The sequence below is a fragment of the Ceratotherium simum genome, chromosome 9 (assembly GCF_057802395.1).
Source record: "Ceratotherium simum simum isolate JZ-2026a chromosome 9, ASM5780239v1, whole genome shotgun sequence".
Taxonomy (NCBI): Eukaryota; Metazoa; Chordata; class Mammalia; order Perissodactyla; family Rhinocerotidae; genus Ceratotherium; species Ceratotherium simum.
Window position 1 is genome coordinate 75,887,590 of NC_141908.1, and position 19,073 is coordinate 75,906,662.

Below are 19,073 nucleotides of genomic sequence, written 5' to 3' on the forward strand. Positions count from 1 at the left end.
CTCATGGACTGGTAGGTCCCTAATTACTAGAAATCCCCCTACATTTTAACAACACTCCTCTTCCATTATCTCCTCTACACAAATTCAATATGGAAGGAATCAAACTTAATTTCTGTTCTCTAATGAGGCCAGAAAAGGAAATATTTCATTATTCTCACACAACGAAAAGACAACAAAAGCCAAAGAGACAGTTAGTAACAGAGACAGTACACCACACCCTTCACGCTCAAGGAAATAACTTTGTGTTTCTAATGACTGCAATCCAAGGGCCCATGGCAAGTAGCCATTTGTAATTTTGCTGAAAAGTAAATTTAGATTGCCCACATCTCAAAGAAATGTCTCAAATTTAGTCAGAAGAATACTTACTGGCAAGCTTTTTTTTTTTTTTTGCTGAGGGAGATTGGCCCTGTGCTAACATCTGTGCCAATCTTCCTCTATTTTGTATGTGGGTCACCACCACAGCATGGCTTTATTGTGCTGTAGGTCTGCACCTGGGAATGAACCTGGGCCACCGAAGCAGAGTGTGCCAAACTTAACCACTAGGCCACAGGGCCAGGCCCACGAGCTATTTTATTTATGACATAAATTGCACATTCAAAAGAGCTAGTTTTAATTTTATCACTTTATTTTCACCATTAATCCATGTAAAAATTATCCCATGTAATGTCAAGGCTAACATCATGCAAACAAGTAGGCCTCTGAAAGAAGATAAAAATTCTGAATATTTCAAGCTCAAACCTATGGGAAACTCTCTCATCAGTTCTCAGGTTACCTGGTATTATTATTTAAAACAACAGTTCTGTGCACATTTCCTGTAAAGCCATTGTTCCCTCTACAGTGGAGCCAAGCATTTCCAGAGTGGAGACTTTTAGCATTTTCAATAAAACCTAAGAAACCAGAACTTCTGAACTAATCCCTGCTTTATAATTGTGCTCTCCTTCCACTGAAATTCAGTTCTCCCTCTCTCGTAGTTGTGTAGTATTTTACGGCTTTTACTAGATATAACACCAAATCTAATCTACTTGTATTACATAGTTAATAGTGGACTTTTGTTTCTCCACCTAAGTTTCAAACTCCCTAACAATCAGCGTTCGTTAAGCTGAATGAACTGACTTTGGTTCCTGAGCACTCTGCAGGTGCTGGATGCTGCAGACCTGGAATAGGGTGTCTATTCCAAACCTACAAACATGAGTGAAGGGCCGCTGTGCTAACAACACAAGAACCACATGTAACACCAGCAAGAGGACGGTGCATCCCCAGTGAGAGGCCATGGGATCAGTTTTCCACCACTGCCATCATGTGTTCTGAGCAGTCCTCGGAACAGTCGTCCCATCCACAGCTGTCAAAGCCGCCTGTACTCGTGAGCTACCTGAGCCGGTCGGTATTGTCAGACTAGGCAGACATCCGACCCACCTTGTGCAGAAAGAGAATGATGCCATCCTGCAATCATGAAACAGGCAACGCAAATCTCTGCAGCTTCCTAAATTGCTGTTTATTAAAAGATCAATATTTTTCAGGATTTTTCCGTTTTTGACAAGCTTTTCCCACCACTATTATTAGTAGTTCCAATCTTTCTATTTTCACTAGTCATATTCGGAAAAGGCTGATTTAATCACAATATTTCTTAAATATATTTTAACCCTCACGGTTGGCTGACCTTATTTACTTAAAAATGATTTTTAGCCATTTCTATAGATGTATATTTATCACTTTCAGTCTTAACCTTAGAGACTTCTATGAGTTTGGTTATTCCTCTTAGCAAACGGAGGATCAATGCAATGAGACGGGAAACTTAAGCTTCATTCTTAACACAAATGTTTTTTCCGAGCCTATTATCACACATAACTATGGCTGAAATGTAGCATTTTATTGAGAATATACAATATTTAAGCCAGTATTGAAGAATCCGATTCATTATACATATATGTCCGCCTTACACTAACACACACTTCCTATCTACAGGGTATTTAACATCATCCTTTTCCCTCTGCTTTTGTTTCTTTCAGGAGCAATTTAGAACTACTGGGATAATGGAGTTGAAATTTGATTGTTAAACAGAATTGCATTTCAGCAGCTCAACCCACATAACTGATAAGCTTGGTTTTGTTACATTTTTGATAGCAGCCAAAATGCACAACTAGGAAAAAAATCTCAAGTCTGTCATTCTCTTTCCTCTAGGAATAGATAAATTCTCTTTCCTCTGACCCAGAGTATGAATGTGTGGTTTATTATTATTATTTTTAAACCAGAACTCTAATAATACTCAAAAAAGTTTCAAATCTTCTCATAAATACACAGCAATCAAAAAGAGTATTTTTCAACCCCACCACCTCATACTCAATAACAAGTAGAGGGAAAAAAGCACAGAATCTAAAAATTAAACCGGGTGCTAGACTTGAAATCGTACAAACATCCTCTAGTTTTAGTATAGCTCTCTTAATATAGCCAAGCTTTTTGTTTAGTTGATTTTTTTATTTATGTATTTTTTAATGAGAAAGAAAAAAAAAAGATTCTCTACCAGAAGCCATAAAAATCTCTCAGATGGTAAAACAGATAACCCTAAAAGTTTTTGCCTAAATTCATACACATACCTAAAATAAAACTGGCCGATTAATCTTGCTACAGTACTTTGAAAAAGAAGACATCTGAAAATACAGTGTAGCAGTGTGATACTGCACTGCCTCTAATTAAGTGCAGACTAGGAAAAATTATTCTTAGTTTAGTCTATGGAAGTGGGGGTGGAAATTTCTCTCTTTGCAATTCAAAATTACTTTCAAGATAGAGCCTTTCTTTTCCAATGCCTTCATTAAAGAGAGCTGTTAAGAACTGTCTCCCAACCATCCCCAAAGAGCACAAAGCTGCCCAGTCTTCGCCCCATATGCTCGGCTTTGAAGTGTGAAGCCGTGACCATCCCACTAGACTCTTACGCCACCATCAAAGCCATCTCGTTAAGCACAGCGCTGAAAGTTACCGCGCAGCCGTAATCGCTGCAACACCAACACTGCATTAACAAAGCGACCGCGAGATTCCTCCCCCGCATGGCTAGGACTTGAAGAAATTTTTACCATATGTACACATGCACGAGATACGAAAATTTATTGTGCTAGAACCTCATTGAGAAGTACATTAAACACGCCGACTAGAACTGGATGTTATTCTAAGGGACTGGAAAAAAATAAAATGCAGCTGATCTTTACGATGAAAGAACAGAAACACCAGGCTGAAAAACGAGATCAAGTATAATTCCTAAACTGCATTTCTACTGACACATTCTGTTGGCTGTTCTTTCTTGGCAGCAGAAAACAATTTAAGGGGGAAAACACAATTCTACTGCCTGTCACTGGATGCTACTGTGTACTCTGTCACCTTTCATTTCTAAGGGACAAATTAGCTTGGGAACAGTGACATGCTGATAATACACCTATGATTCAAAATGAACAGGATGTGCTAAGAAAAAGTCATTTCACTTGTGTCTCTGAGTCGTCAATTTATCATTGGCATTGTGGTAAAAAACAAAATGCAAAAAAAAACTTATGTGTTAAAGGAAATGAGGTCAGAATAAGCACTTGATTTATTTTCGTCTAAAAATTAATCTGTAAAAAATATTTTTAAACATTTGTACCTAATGATTCCATTCCTTTCTTTTTGCCCCAGAGAAATCTTTGCATTTGTGCACAAGAAAGACTATTCAAACATGTTCATTACTGCCATTATTCGTAGTAGGAAAAATGAAAAACAATCTGAATGTCTACAAATAGGGGAAGAAATAAAATGTGATATATTCACACTATGATAACTGTACAGCAGTTAAAAGGAATGAGCTAGAACTGTATGTAATACTACAGACAGCTCTCCAAAACATCTTGCTTAATGAACAAGTTACAGTATGACAGCATTTATATTACAAACAAATACAAGAAATACTACATTGGATTTATGAGTATATACACACATATATATAAATAAAAGCATGGGGAAAACTCTGGATTGAGTGTAAACATAGTGTACTCAAACCATAACTTGGCAGAGAGTGGTTCAGGAAACCAGGAATAGGGGTGGTGGTCAGAGGTGAATTTTAACCTTACCTGTAATGTTTGAAACTTTGAAAAAGAGAAATAAAAAGTTCCAGGCAAGGTCTAATAAATAAACAGCTGTGAGGATCCTTTCTTTTTCCTGCTGTCTTAATGGAAAACTGTGAGTAAGTTTCTTAATGTTTCCAGGTCTGTTTTCCACCTACAGAATGAAAAAATTGAACCTATCCTCTATCCTTATTATGAACATAAGAATTATGTGCCCCCAAACTATTAAATACCCTATACTTTCATGGAGATATAGATATCCAGGAAAATACATGGTATATTAGTAGTTTGGGGCACACTTTACATATATATCTTCATATACGTATAAAGAACTCAAGAATCTTGTTATTTCCTTGTATATAACATACACTTTCATGGAGATGTATATTCATGGAGATGTTATTCCTATGTAGGGCATATGCTGATATAATCACCACTTTGTGCAGACATGATATGGTTAGCTTAAAGAATTACACTTTCCTGAGTGACCTAACAAATGTAACTTGTACTGTCTTCCATTAGCTTGTTTTATTCTGTCCTATAGTGCTCCCTAATTGCTTCAGATTCATGGCCAGATCCATAGATTCATGGCCCCAGCTTTCTTGGGAGGAAGGACTCTATTATACTTCTCTGATAGTCACAACAGCACTTACTATGGTAAATGGAAGCCTAACAGGCATTCCAATGTCGTTTGGATGTTCGCAAATACCTCTTCATTTATCGTCATATTTCTCTGAAACAGGTACTAAATATCATTTTGCAAACGAAGAACTGGTAAGGAAGAAGCTGTCTGCTATAGAACTTAGAATTTTACGGCTGAAAGCACTTCAGATATCTCCTACTCAAGTAGTTTCCAAACACCTTGTTATGCAATCCCTTTTCTCAAAAGGCACCTTATTTGGAATCTTGATAATACAAAACAGAGAAGAGGGATCCACTCTCTCTACGGTGGAGGGGAATAGCCTGGGCCCCAACTGCTCAGCACCCGCCTCTACAGGGCCACAGAGAATTGCTAACCACAGTGACAGCTATTTACTGGTGGGAGGCAGAGTACCAAGGGCTTTACACACAGGCATTATTTCTCATAACCATCCTGACAGGATGATATTATTCCCCATTGTATAGATATAAAAACAAAGAAAACTACATAAGAGACTAAAAAGTTTTCCTAAAGTCAGCTGGCAAATAAGTAGCAGATCTGGGATCTGAACTGAGGTTTATTCAGCTCCAAAATTCTTATTTTGCCCACTTACCATGTGGCTTTCTTTTCTGACCACTCAATGTGATAAAATTGTTTAGTTCGCGCTGATAAAAAAAAACTCCCGGGCCCACATGCATACATATGTACATATGTAATGAGTGGGTAGGATTAGAATTGGGCCTGTTGCTTCCATAGAGTGCTCCCCCTTTGTAAAGACCTCTCACTTTCTTTCAGGGGGACTATTGAGACGCTGGGGCTGCCCCAAAGAGCGGTTCAGATGGGACATGGAAAAGCCTTGGAGATGGCCAGGAATCCTTCTGCCGGCCAAGGTGTCAGTCATGAGTGAACAGCTTTCCGTATAAAGCCCACTTCCCACAGCATTGAAGGGTTCCTGTGTCTCTTCCACGCAACCAGGGCTCCCAACACGGCAAACAAATAGTTTGCATGGGTTAGCTTGGTTTCGTTGTCTGTGTTCGGCTCCTAAACATCTTCCTGGCCACTGGCCACCAACAATGCTCAACCACCTCTCCGAGTGTCAAGCCTAGCCCTAACTCTCGCCATTTGACCCCAAAACAGGTCAAGTCCTCCAACCCTTCTTCCCACAGTCCCGCTCCTCTTTGCCACCTCCCAGGGGATGCCCATTTCCACATACCCCATGCTCACCTCTTTAAATCTCCTTTTGGAGAAAAATGCTTCTTGCCCACTACTGATGTTTCTTTCCACATGAAGAGAGTTCTGCTGGTCTTGCTGGCTATTATGGGTTAAATTATGTCCCCTAAAATTCATATGTTGAAGTTGTAGCTCCCAGGACTTCAGAATGACCTTATTTGGGGATAGGGTCATTGCAGGTGTAATTAATTTAGATGAGGTCATATACTGGAGTAAGGTGGGTCACTAATCCAATATGACTGGTGTCCTCATAAAAAAGGGAAATTCGGACACAGACAATACACAGGGAGAATGCCATGTGAACATGAAGAGGGTGATGTACAAGCCAAAATGGAACAGATCCTTCCCTCACAGCCCTCAGAAGGAACCAACCTGCCGACACCCTGAACTTGGACTTCTAGCCTCCAGAACTGCCAGATGATAAATTTCTGTTGTTTAAACCACTCAGTCTGCGACACTTTGTTACTGAGCCCTAGGAAATTAAAACATTGGCCTTGCTCCCGCTCAACATTCATTCACTGATGGGGAGTCTGGGAGACAAATTGGGTTTACATAGGCCTACCCCTTCCTCTTTTCCTTCTTAGGAGCTAGCTGTCAGCAGGAAACACACATTCCGGTCCACGCCTCCTTGCCATAAGCTTTCCAGGGGCAGGCCTGTGCTGTCCAGTGCTGCCTGTGACTGGCTGGATAAGTCTGTCTAATTCTCCAGTTGGGTAAGTTCAGCTGTCAATATTAGTTTTATCAGTAATAAAATTAGCATTTCCATTTCTTACCTGCCTTTTTCTACTGTCGAACTGGTTCAAATTTGGGAAAGGAAAAAGTGTACTATTTATTACGCCCTCCTCTCAAACCCCACCCCCAGTCCTCATCTTTCTGGGGCAGGGAGTGCGGTGGCCTCCTTCTTTCTCTATTCTATTGCTATGGAATAAACTCTGTGCCCTGCTTTCCCAATGCCTTCCTTTTGGTTGTCAAAAATTCACATGTGAATACTGACTGTTACTTCCTCATTCTCACTATGACAATTCCATACCCCTCAAGGAAGCAGATAACTCAGACTGTCCAGGAAACAGTCATGCACAGGCTGTGGGGGAAAGAAATGCACAACAATTAATATCCCAAGATATTATCTTACTAAATATTTTTGGTTAATTAGAATTAGAGAATGAGTTATTTAACATATGCAATTTTAATAGTCAAATAATAAACGATAATTAATCTAATTAACAATGATGTTATGATCATATGTTGTCATCATTACTATTATCACATGCTCTGGGGCTCTTGAGAAGCACACCCTCACTTGACCAATGGAGACCAGGTGGGTGGGCTGGTGGGTACATGAGGGTGTGGAGAGACTTGGGTTGGTGTCCTTAATCTTACAGGCCCATCGATGCCACTAACATCACTATGTCATTTCTTCAGAATTTTGTAATCCTAGCAGCCTTGACACCAGAAGTCACTGTAAATGCTAGGAAGCAGGGATAAAAAGGAAAAGGAATTTGGGAAAAGCATCACCAAGATCAGGGGTCCTGGGCTTGAAAAGTTAGCATATCAATCAAATAGGCTATAAATCCCCTATTAGGACTACATTCTCTAAAACACCATCAGCAACAATAAAAAATCTATCTCTGGGTACTGTAGATAACTACTCAAAACCAGAAAACCTGGAGCCCCCAAACTCTGAGGCCCCCCAGGGCTGCCTTTGCTAGTAAGGGGTGAATGTTAACGTCTCCCGCAGTGACCCCTGACTTAATCCTAAGTATTCTAAGAGACCCTTCACCCTGGGTGAAGTGGAGGTAGGGAGGGGGTCTCCCAGTTTTTAACTATAAATCTTATAACTAACTTCTAGACTAGGAAAGAATTACAAGAAGTGTACTGTCAGGCAGTGAAGATTTTATGCACTCCACCTATTCACCCCAATTGGAAGATTCTTATAGTACATTTATTCTTGTCAATATTTTCAATAAACCCTGTGCAATATACATCAAGAGTGTAACAGGGAAGGAGGGAAAGCCAATACAAGGGCGTGTTATCAGTCATCGCGGTGAGCAGCTGGGGCTTGATCTTGCCAGAACGGGCCTTAGAATCACTGGTTTCAGAGACAGAAGATGAGCGCATTCATCTATGAGTTCAGGTCCCCCACTGGTCAAGGGTTGCCCCCTGGGGGGTTAACTTGCTTGGACTTCAGGCTACCACAGAGCCCAAGTGAGAGAAAGGAGTGTAGCTTCTTCAAGTCTGCGTGGGTTCACTGGTAGTTGCCAGTCATGGAAGAATAAGTTAGTTTACCCCAGTTCTCCCATTTGGCCTTTTCCTTCCTCCTTAGTACCTGTTTTATGGTGATAGATATAATGTTGTTGCATTTATTAAGCCTGTAGCATTTTGCATTTATGAACACCTGGTAACTCTCCCTCGTATATAAAACGTACTAAAGTCACTGGAGATCAATCTTAATGTTTTAAGTACTTTCCCAATGCACAATCCCTTGTTTTTTCAGCTTTTTATATGGTGGCAGTATCCTTTAAGTCTCAAACTAAATGCTACATCCTAAAAATATGCTAATTATGCTTGTAAAATCAACCATTGTTTTTATGCCATGGCAATGAGGGTAGTGCTGATGGATAAGAGAATTGTATCAGAACCTAGGATCTAAATAGACTAATCTCTACCAAATCCAAGGCTGTTTTATGAGACAATCTCCATAGCAACTGGAGACTCAGAGTGGAAAATTCTTGAAGTGAAAAGTTGTTCCTGATTTGCCAGATCAGCCCATGTTTTGACAATCTGTAATAAGGTAATCAAAGGGTCTCAAGACTATCACACAAGTGTTGACATCGTGTGAATTTGTCATGGCACATGTCCTCCAACTCATAAAAATACTCGAAAAAACATCTAATGAGGCTGATAATTCTAATCAAATTCATTAATGTTTTATATATTTTAAGATAAATAAAAAAATCAAAATCAATTATGTAAGAGTTATTTCTTTATTCCTATAACTTACTTAGCTAGCACTTTAGCTTTCCAGTCTTCTAAATAATGTCAGTTGGCATTGTACAAACATTATTTCATTTGATTAATGACACAAAACAAAAAGTAAGTTTCCATATCATTTCCAAAATTCTATGCTACAGACTCTTAAAGCTGAATATTATGAACCTACATGTTGGGTAAGCCCATTTTCACTGGCAAATTATTGGGAGAATTTGCCTGAGCACCTTCTGCCCTGACCCCTCCCCTCCATCTTCACTCAGTCCTCATGAAGGTTCGTGTGAATGGGAAACAAAGTGATGTTTCAGAGACACTGGCTCCCACACATGAAAACACTGAGGAAGGAAGAACTGTAAAACGTACAAGAAATACTATGGCCCACAGTAATCCTTCAGAGAAACTGTCTATAAAAAATTTATAGAAGTCCAGAAATTGAGACTAAATATCTTCCATACTGAGCTACACATCAGACAAAAGAATAATGTTCCTGTAAATTTACCAGTGATTCTAAATTAGGTGAATTCATTGTTCTTGAAGGATTCAGGATAATTAAAAATCACCAAGAAGAATGAGAGCAGTAGGGACTTCTCAGTAAAGATGGGAATGTGGATCCCTATGTTTACTTTCACTTCTTCCAAAAACCCCAGAAAAAGATGTTAAAGACATATTTCTTAAAAGCATTGACTTGCTCAAACAGACAGAAAAGGAAGAGGAGGCAATAGCATTGGAACTCGAAGAGCAGATATGAGTGGGGGGTGATTTAGCAGACCCAAGTTAGCGAGAGGGACAGCAGAGAAGCAACCTGACTTCCAGCACAGGCCCCTGAAAATGGTCAGAACTGGCAGCCTCACTTTGGAAGGGAAGGTAAACGCAAAGCTGAAAACAGGGAGACCAGCGGGAAGTCTGCTTAAGCAGCAACTAGATCCCACCCCCCTCTACAGACAGGCAACGACCCTGCCCCCAGCCTGGCAGAAGACACAAGAGGTAAAAGCCAACGGATCTGGGCTGGGGGATACTGGGCACACCTGAGGGTAGGGGTGTTAAAGCAAAGAGAGGAAGTTAGAGAACACTTACAAACTAAATGCTGAGACTCTTCCAGCCTTCTTCCACAACTGAGCTCCTAAAACATGGACATGTCTACATGCTAGGCTGAAGACTGGAAGACTCTTCTCTGGGGAACATGAACAGCCCAAGAGGAAAGACCAAAAAATTACTGACATAGGGGTTCCCCAAAGAAACCACCCAGCCAGATCAGCCTACAGCTGCCAGACTCCACCTACATACTCAGAGTACCCATTCAGTCACTCAGTGCCCACTCTTGCAGTAACAGCCAACCAAGGGTCATCAGACATCCAAGGAAAGCCTTTAAAACAAACAAGAAAAAGCAACCTGGGGGTGGAGGGAGGAGAACAGACACTGTTGCAGGAAGAAGGTCAAAAATTATCCATTGAGACTGCATTCATGAGACAAGACCTGGATGTTATTTAAAATAATAAATAAAAGGAACATTTAGAGAGTAAACAAAAGCACTTGGAAACTAATACAGAAGAAATGAAAAATTTATTGAAGACTTGGGATATAAAGTAGAGGAAATTTGCCAGAAAGTATTATAAAAATATAAAGTGATAGAAAAAAGAGAGAAAATAAACATAGAGAACCACTGCAAGAGTGTCAATATCCAAATAATGGGGCTTCCAGAAAGAAATAAGAAAACAGAAGAAATCATCAATGGAATAATTCAACATAATTGTCCAGCACTGAAGGACAAGAGTTTCAAGGATTCAAAGGACCTACCAAGTATCCAGCATAATGAATGAAAACAGACCTATACAAAAGTTCATCACAGCAATTTCAGAACACAGGAACAAAGTGAAGATCTTACAAGCTTCCAGAGAGAAATGACAGATCCCATACAAAGATCAGGAAATATAATAGTTTCAGAATTCTCAATAGCAACATGGAAATCAGAATTCGATGACACAATGTATTCAAAATAAAGGTAAATTATTTCTAACGGATCTGGACTGGGGGATACTAGAATACTATATCTAGCCAAACTAAGTATTAAACATGAAGGTAGAATAATGGCATTTTCAGACATGCAAGGTCTCAAAAATGTATTTCCCATTTTTTAAAAAGCTACTAGAAGATGTGTTCCACCAAAACAAGGACACAAATTTTTTAAAAAGCAAGCGAGAGAGAGAACACATGGACTCCAACATGGAGAAAGATGATGGGAACACCCAGGATCATAGCAAAGGAAGAGCCCATGATGACAGTTATTCTCAATAAACTGAGGGTAAACAGTCCTAACTGGAACAGGTCAGAGAGTTCTAGAAGATATTTCTTTAAGAAGATGAAATTGATAGAACACTCAACACATGGAATGTTCTATCTGAATGCATGGCAAGATGTTATTGACAGAGAGTTTGGGGTTAAACAGGTGATGAGTATTAAAAAAACTAAGTAAACAATCAAAAAGATAATGATTAACTCCAGCAAAAAGAAAAAGTTGTGCAGAAAGAACATAATAGTAACATTTTAAATGATTCATTGTGAACAATGTTTATAAAGTCATAATAATATAACCATTAAATATTGATCCAAATTTTGATATAACTACATTAAGAGGAGGGAGAATTGGGAGGTAAGAGGGAGGGAGTGAGTGTGTGTGTCTGTGTATGTGTGTGTGTCAGGGGTGAGGAGTGGGGTGAACAGAAGCTAAATTCTCATATTCTGCGGTGAGAAGTCAGTAGACAATGCCTAAAACTGAAAAAACAAGAAATACCAATATAAGTGTGACATTTAGGCATCTGGAATTGAATCCTAAATAATAAGACCATGGCTCTGGGGAGAAGGAAACTGCAGTGTGCCTACGGTGAGGAGGAAAGGAGGGTTATGTAGGTACTCAGAGTTTTTGGAACAAATCCTGGAGAACATTTGACTTTTAGCCACATGCATTTTGATAACAAAAAGAAGGAAAGGGAGGACAGGAGGGAGAAAAGAAGAGAGAGAGGGAAGGACAGAGGGAGGAAGGGAAAAAGGGTGGAGAGGAAAAATTTTAGAGACATAGAGATAAAAATGAGATGTAGCTTAATACAGCAAATATGGTTTTTATAGAAAATGAAAACCAAAATTCAAAACATTTTTTAAAAATTACAAGCTTTAAATAAATATAGATAGATCTATGTGTCTCCTAGCTCTCAATTTTATATCCACCTGCCAAGTGGCAGCATGTAAAAAATGTGTTCATGCTCTTTCCCCCCAAATCCCCTTTCTTCCACCATTTCTAAGTGACGACACTTTCATACCACAGCTTTGTTCCCCACCCCGCAACGTCCTATGGAGTCTCTCCATTCTCTGTTATCTTAGGCTACCATTGCCTTTCCCAACTGGTCTGCCTGCTTCCTGTCTGTTCTCTATCATGCAGGCAATGTGATCTTTCCAAAATTCAAAGCCAATCATACCACTTTCTTGCTTAAAACTCTACAATGGTTCCCAATGCCATTGGGATAAGGTTTGCACTCCTTAACCTGGCATATAGGACTTCATGATCTGACCTCTGATGACCTCTCTTGTGCTTCATTTCTTAACATCCCCAGGAATGCCTTTCCCATCCCACTTGGTCTCTAAGTGGCAGCCAGCCATGCTGAAGTCCTTTGTGGGTCCTCAAGCCCAGGCCGCTTTTACCTCCGAGCCTCCGAATTGCTGTGCCTTTTACTATAGAAATTATTAAACTAAAATTATACGCAAAATTATGTGTATGTGTTTCTATGTATGTATACACAAATGCACATGCATAAAAACTTGCAAATGATTTTGACAGTATTTTGAACACAAATTTTGGCCTTACTTTAAGAACTCCTTTCTTAAGGTATAAGCAAGCTTACAGTTGATGTCAAAAAGTTCTGATACATATTATTCAGATTTGTTGCCTACAAAGTATATATGAATTATACATATCAATATTAACTATCTTTTATGTCACTGGAATGTTCTCTATTGCCCTTCTTGCCAAAGAAAGTTAGTTAAATTATTATCTTAAAGTTGGTTTCCCTGAGAAGGGGTTACTCTAGTGAAAAACATCCCTCCACTGTTCTGAGAACAGCAAGATCCTAGAATTTGAATACTTCTGCCTCATAAGAATGCCTGAGCATGCTGTTACAAAAAAAAAAAAAAACTTAAAAAAATTTGGATGATATTAGATGAACAGCTGTGTAGAAAGGGGAATGTAAAAATAAAAACTGCATGTTGGAGCATCAAAATAGTAACCGTGTACAGTATATGACTGCTTTTAATCAGATGAAGATTGAAGCTATTACATTTCAAATCAAATGTTATAAATTAGTTCACGAATGCAGCTGAGCTCTCATTTAATTAGAAATGTCCATGTTTAAATCATGAGGTACAGTAGCTGCCAATGAAGCAAAAGGGCAAAGGAAGGGAGAAATCCTACGTCCAGACCCTCCAATTGTCAACTGTCTCCTACGCAGGACGAACATCTGGGGTGGACTAGTCCTGTTGTAATGAAGAACTTCATGTACTAGCTAATTTGAGATTTAACGTAATTGAACATAATTGTTCTGAAGACAATTAAAATCATTATTCTGGTCCGGACAATTCTGAACTCTTCATTTTTGTGTGAAATGTATTTTCCCCCCTGCTGAATTTTAACTCTTTCTTGGATAAAAAAAGGTAAAGCAAATTCTGGGCCAAGATTTCCCCTGGAAATAATCCATAGATTGTCAGGTCCCATTAACATGCAGCAGAAGCAATGAGGTTCCCCCTCAGAAATAAGTCTCATTCCCCAATTCTAGTGCTGGATGTAGCTCAGCTCGAGCCCAGATCTACATTCCAAATGTTAGACAATTCACTATTAAATAAAAATGAGGCCACATCATAGAGGGATTTCTGAGGTCATACAGAGAGAATGCAATTATCCTAAGGCAGACTTTTCCCCAAAGGTTATGAGCCCCAACATTTCGTAATTAACCGTGGAGCAGCTCGACAGTCCAGGCAAAAGGTCTTTCTTTTCTCCCAATTTGCCTAATTCAAAAACACCTCAAGTGACATAGCTCAAATTTTCCAAATTAAACTTACCCCTGGGGCTGAAATCAAGCATGTGACAGTTCAGTTCTAAAGCAAATCTTAAAGAGAGTTGTGCATAGGGAAAAAAGAAAAAAAAATCAGAGGAAAAAGGGGTAGGAGTTAACATTTAAGTGGTTCTTCAACCTCATCATTACCCCTGCTCAAGAAAATAGGACACAGATGGGCAAAACACACCCTCACTCTGCCCTGAAGAGTCTGAGGAACTCATTAGAAACTATTGTTGTTTCCTCATGATCGACTGTGAATTTGTAAGGGACAAAATGATGGATTTACTGCATCCCGCAGCATTTAGTGCTCCATAGTGTCATGGGGTGGAAAGTCACAAAGACCCGGTGTGCCACTGCAACCTGTGAAAGCTTACTGTTGACACAGTTCTTCAAGGTCGACTTTTCCCAGGGAGTGGAGGAGGGATTTTATTGTCACAAGCTGCTGTGATTGTAAAATGATTTCCAACAAGGAATATCACACTACCTGAAACTTTCTCTTACTTCTGGCCACGGCTCCACACTCTTCCACTCCAACACCAGAGAGAGGGTAAATCGGAATTAAGTCCACCGCTCCCAGACAAGGGTGGACCCCCCTCTTGAACCTCCATATCAATAGATGGGAAGGCCTCCAAGCAGGCAGCCAGAACAGAATTGCCTTAAAAACGTCAAGTTGTAAAAAACAATCATTAAACTTTCAATCGCATCTAAAGAAGCAGTTATAATTTTATTGCCCCACTAGTTGTTTTTCTTTTGTAATCTATATAAAAGATTGTTTTTCATCCAAAATAAGAGAAGAATAAAAGATCCAACATTTCCCCTCGCTTCATCTCTCAACTGTCATAAAGTTTCACATTTCTTCCAGCTCTTTATTCCTGAAAGTGGAGGAATTATGCAATGCTTATCAGTCTTAAACAACTTTGTATTTTTTTACAATTGACTACTTTAAATTTTTTCAATTTTATCAAATTAACCTGATAAAATTCCTTGTTATTTTCAGAATGTTATGAATTTATATTAAAATATACATACAAACATAAATTTTTAAAAGCATAAGTATTTATTTTAGTTTTGCTCTTGTCCAGTAATTAGATTTTTCATTAAATTATTATATCTAAATACATATTATAGACACCTAAGAGTTTTATGTTATTACTCTGAGTTTTCATTAGCAGTGCAGTATGACTACTTTAGCAAAAGAGATACACAACAAAGAAGCAAATTTTACATCTTATGATTAACATTCAAGATAATCTGTCCTGTGTTTGCTGGGAATTATCAGTCAGCTCTTTGCTCTCCAAACAAACATACCTTTGGAACAAAGGCAATCTGCTAAGTTGAAATCAAGTTTATTTGAAAATATTTTGAACCTTTTACTAAACAATATTAAGATAATACAGGTTTTTGTTTACAGAGCTATGATCCTTCAAATTCAAGTTGTCTCACTAAACCTTACAACAGGAGACAGGAAGCTCATTTCTTTTCAACCCATGAACCAACTCAAGATTTCAGGCTCCCGACCCAAAACACAACTGTGTAGCATGTTTCATTCCATGCCAACTCCTCAGTGAAATCAAGGCTGACTTCAGCACCATTACGTCACAGGTTAAAACTTGAAAATGTTTTTCTTAACCACAAAAGATATGTGATCATCTTCAAGGAAAGAATGTTATTAAATCTTGCACCCTAAGGTTGATTTGAATGAAGAGGAAAGGAGAAATGCTTAAGATGTACATGTTCAGAAAAACCACACAACGTGGTTTTGAGGTAGACTCCCTACCTAACGGAGGGGAATATTCAGATTTACACAGGACATCAATGACTAAAGAGCATTAGGTCTCCCTGAAGCCTACCCTTCATCAAAAGACACACGTAAAGAAAGAAACTGAAATCTTACCTAAGTCATTCACAGAAGCCGCTATTGGAATGACTGATCTGTTGTAGTCTTGATCAGAAAACACACTGAATGCTGAGACTTCAGGATGTTTCTGTTTTGTAAAGAAAACAACATATAAATGCAAGAATTTTTTTTTCTGTGATGAAACATTAATACTTTATATCTTCTGATACAATTAAATTTATTTAATAGAAAAATTCTGGGATGTGACCTTTGAAGTGACATTGGCTAATCATGAAATTCGTGGATAGTAATGTCCACTTCTCTTTTTTTTTTTTGGAGGAAGATTGGCCCTGAGCTAACATCTGTTGCCAATATTCCTTTTTTTCTTTTCTCTCCCCAAAGCCCCATTACACAGTTGTATATCCTAGTTGTAGGTCCTTCTAGTTCTTCTACGTAGGACGCCGCCTCAGCATGGCTTGATGAGCAGTGAGTAGGTCCACACCCACGATCCAAACCAGCGAACCCCGGGCCGCCGAAGTGGAACTCGAGAACTTAACCGCTACGCCACCGGGACTGCCCCAAATGTCCACTTCTTACAACGACTTCCTATATAACCAGACAGCTCAGCTCAGACACTAGTCTTTGGTGTCTATGAGAGAACTCCTTTTGCACTCGCTACTGAATCTGCCAAAGTTTTCTTAACTCAGTCTAAGATGGTAGCCTCTTCTTTCAATTGCCAAATTATATCACTATAAATTCTGCTCCTTAACAACCTCGTCTTCTAGGCCTTGTCAATTTTTCCTTCCAAAACCCAGAAATCAAACTGTCTGAATCAAAATCCGACATCTGGAAAAACTAGGATAGGCCCATTAGTGCCTGAAGCAGAGGTTTCTGGGATGCACGCACCTGTCTGTCAGAAACTGTTCTGACTCCACCATCTCCTTTTCAGAGGCCACCAACAGCCTTCAGATGTTAACGACTCCCAGCTTTCAGTGGCTTGTGACTCACTTGAATGTGTAACCTGGAGGAGAAAGCTGCCATACCCGTGTATGGCAGCTACATGTAACCCCAAAGTTATTTTTGAAGTTTACAAGCCTGGTTCAGGCTCCTTAAAAGTCCCCCTTAAGCCTACAAAAGCAAATTCAAAGTGAAGGACAAAAGTTTTCAGGCGGTAATTAAACCTTTCACTATGCCATTATACCTTTGTCGCCCTGTCCCCTGGCAGCCTAACAATTAATCTTTTCAGAGGAGAGGAAAAATAAGTTACATGCAGGACCTACAGAGCTTACAGCAGCCCTATGCCATTAATTTTAATAACATGAAAAGATAAACATATGTCACTCACTCACAGCCAAATGAGCATCTATACAGCCCGGCCCTGGGGTAGGTCTAAAATTTATAACTCGGATTCCTTTACCTAAGGCCTTTTAGGCCATTTAAATGTTTTCACATTGCTTAATTAGAAAAAATATAGGTGATATAGTTTTATTCCACTCACTTAAAAATAAATGCCTTTAAAATATTTGTAAAACAACAGGTTATTTTCTTAACTAGTGCTACCTTCCCTGCATTTTTAAAACTATGAAAGATGAAGCAAGAACAAGATCACACAACCTCCTATTTTATGTATTTTTTCAACATACTCTAGCTCCTGGAAGAAAAGAGATGATTTTATTTTATTTTTTCATCCTAAATCTTCTTCTGAAAAGCTTTTATTCTCCGTTTCATGATTCAATTGAATCAAATGCTGAAAAAATGAAACGCTCTCTCCTGCAATTTCTTAAGCACGCATACAGAAAAAAATTACTGCTGGCAGGAAGAGCTATCAGTACAAATCTCAGCAGAAGTGAATTGTTTGGTATTTGTAATGGAGTATAATAGCTATAATTCCATTTGAGCTGCTGCCACTAATAAGCTGATAAAAACTGTGAGTTGAGACCCAGGCATCTATCAGTGTGTGGCTTCCACAAATTTCTCTGCACATTCACTTAATCACAGAGACAGGTAACCCAATCCCATTAGATGTACTATGTCTGACAATGAGGGGCCCATGCAGTCTCTTCCCGCAAAGAGAACGCAAAAGCACAGCTGCCAGCTGACTCCAGAGGAGCTTGCTTATCAGCAATTATCAGGAATTTTCACAGACATTTCCAGCTCCTGCAGAGGTGCAAGACAGTAACTTCGATGTACTCATCGTTAGAAATGGGCTGGGGGAAAACAATTCTTTCTCATGAAAAACAGTAACCAAATCAAAAATGACAACCAGAAATTAAAATACACTCTCACCAAAGGCATCAGGTCTGTGGCCCTAATGCTCACCTGTGGCCAAGAAGCTGTTGATTTAATAACAAAGCATTTCTACGTAAATGATTAGAAGCCTGCACACACAGTTTTCTGTGTGTGAAAGTAAGAACAAATGATATCTAGAACTGTGTCATCACACGTACATTTTAGCGAGGGTAAAAAGAAAAGCAGCATCTCTCTCAGTAAATGCTGGTCACGGGAGTAAGCAGGCTCGAGGTTTGTCTTCTGAAGCGCTGAGTGACTTTCCGCACATCACTCAGATGCAATTGCCTGAGTCTTTACATAGAGAAAATGGAGTAGAAGTAATAATGTCATAATGATACCATGGGCTTTGCTGGCAGGAGTGCTTTGAAAAGTAGCTGCTATTTGGCAAGTTTATTTTTTATTTAACCTGCTGAATAAAAAGCATAATGTACAATGATGCTCATTCTATTAATGATCAAATAAATGGCCCATGAGGGAATCATTAAACCTTTATGTAAATGTATTCTCCTCAGGAGCCTGTCAATATCCTGAACAATGCGCACTTCAGACGCATTCTCCAACAGGAAGAACTGCATTGCCGAGCACTTGCAAAAGAGCGTATGTGTGCATCTGAGTAACTGATCCGTCTGTGTCCTGTAGTCCTGCAGAAGCCACAACACCCCAAGAATAAGGGGGGGACACGTAGGAAGAAAGAGAGTGCTCTGCAGATACTGTCTGCAGAGCACAAAAATTACTGTATTATGAAAACACTACATATTCGCTTCAATTGTCTGTTGTTCCCACAAGAAGAGCTGCTTTTGCTACATCCTCAAGGGTGTTTTTTCTTCTGGCTTCTGAAATGTTTAGTAAACAGGCAGCCAAACGAAGCCCCAGTCTGGAGGAAGACATGGTGATTTTTCTAGAATAGAAGAAAA

At 39.2% G+C, this 19,073-nt stretch overlaps 1 protein-coding gene across 1 annotated transcript in view; it reads right to left on the reverse strand.

The window, feature by feature from the left end:
- Window positions 1-19,047, reverse strand: part of FTCDNL1 (formiminotransferase cyclodeaminase N-terminal like) — a 32,951-nt gene extending 13,904 nt beyond the window's left edge. The window contains 5 exon segments of the mRNA XM_087434963.1: window positions 14,535-14,625; window positions 14,627-14,688; window positions 15,928-16,018; window positions 17,274-17,294; window positions 18,952-19,047. Coding sequence (XP_087291089.1) covers window positions 14,535-14,625; window positions 14,627-14,688; window positions 15,928-16,018; window positions 17,274-17,294; window positions 18,952-19,047 — 361 coding nt within the window.
- Window positions 19,048-19,073: the final 26 nt, after the last annotated feature.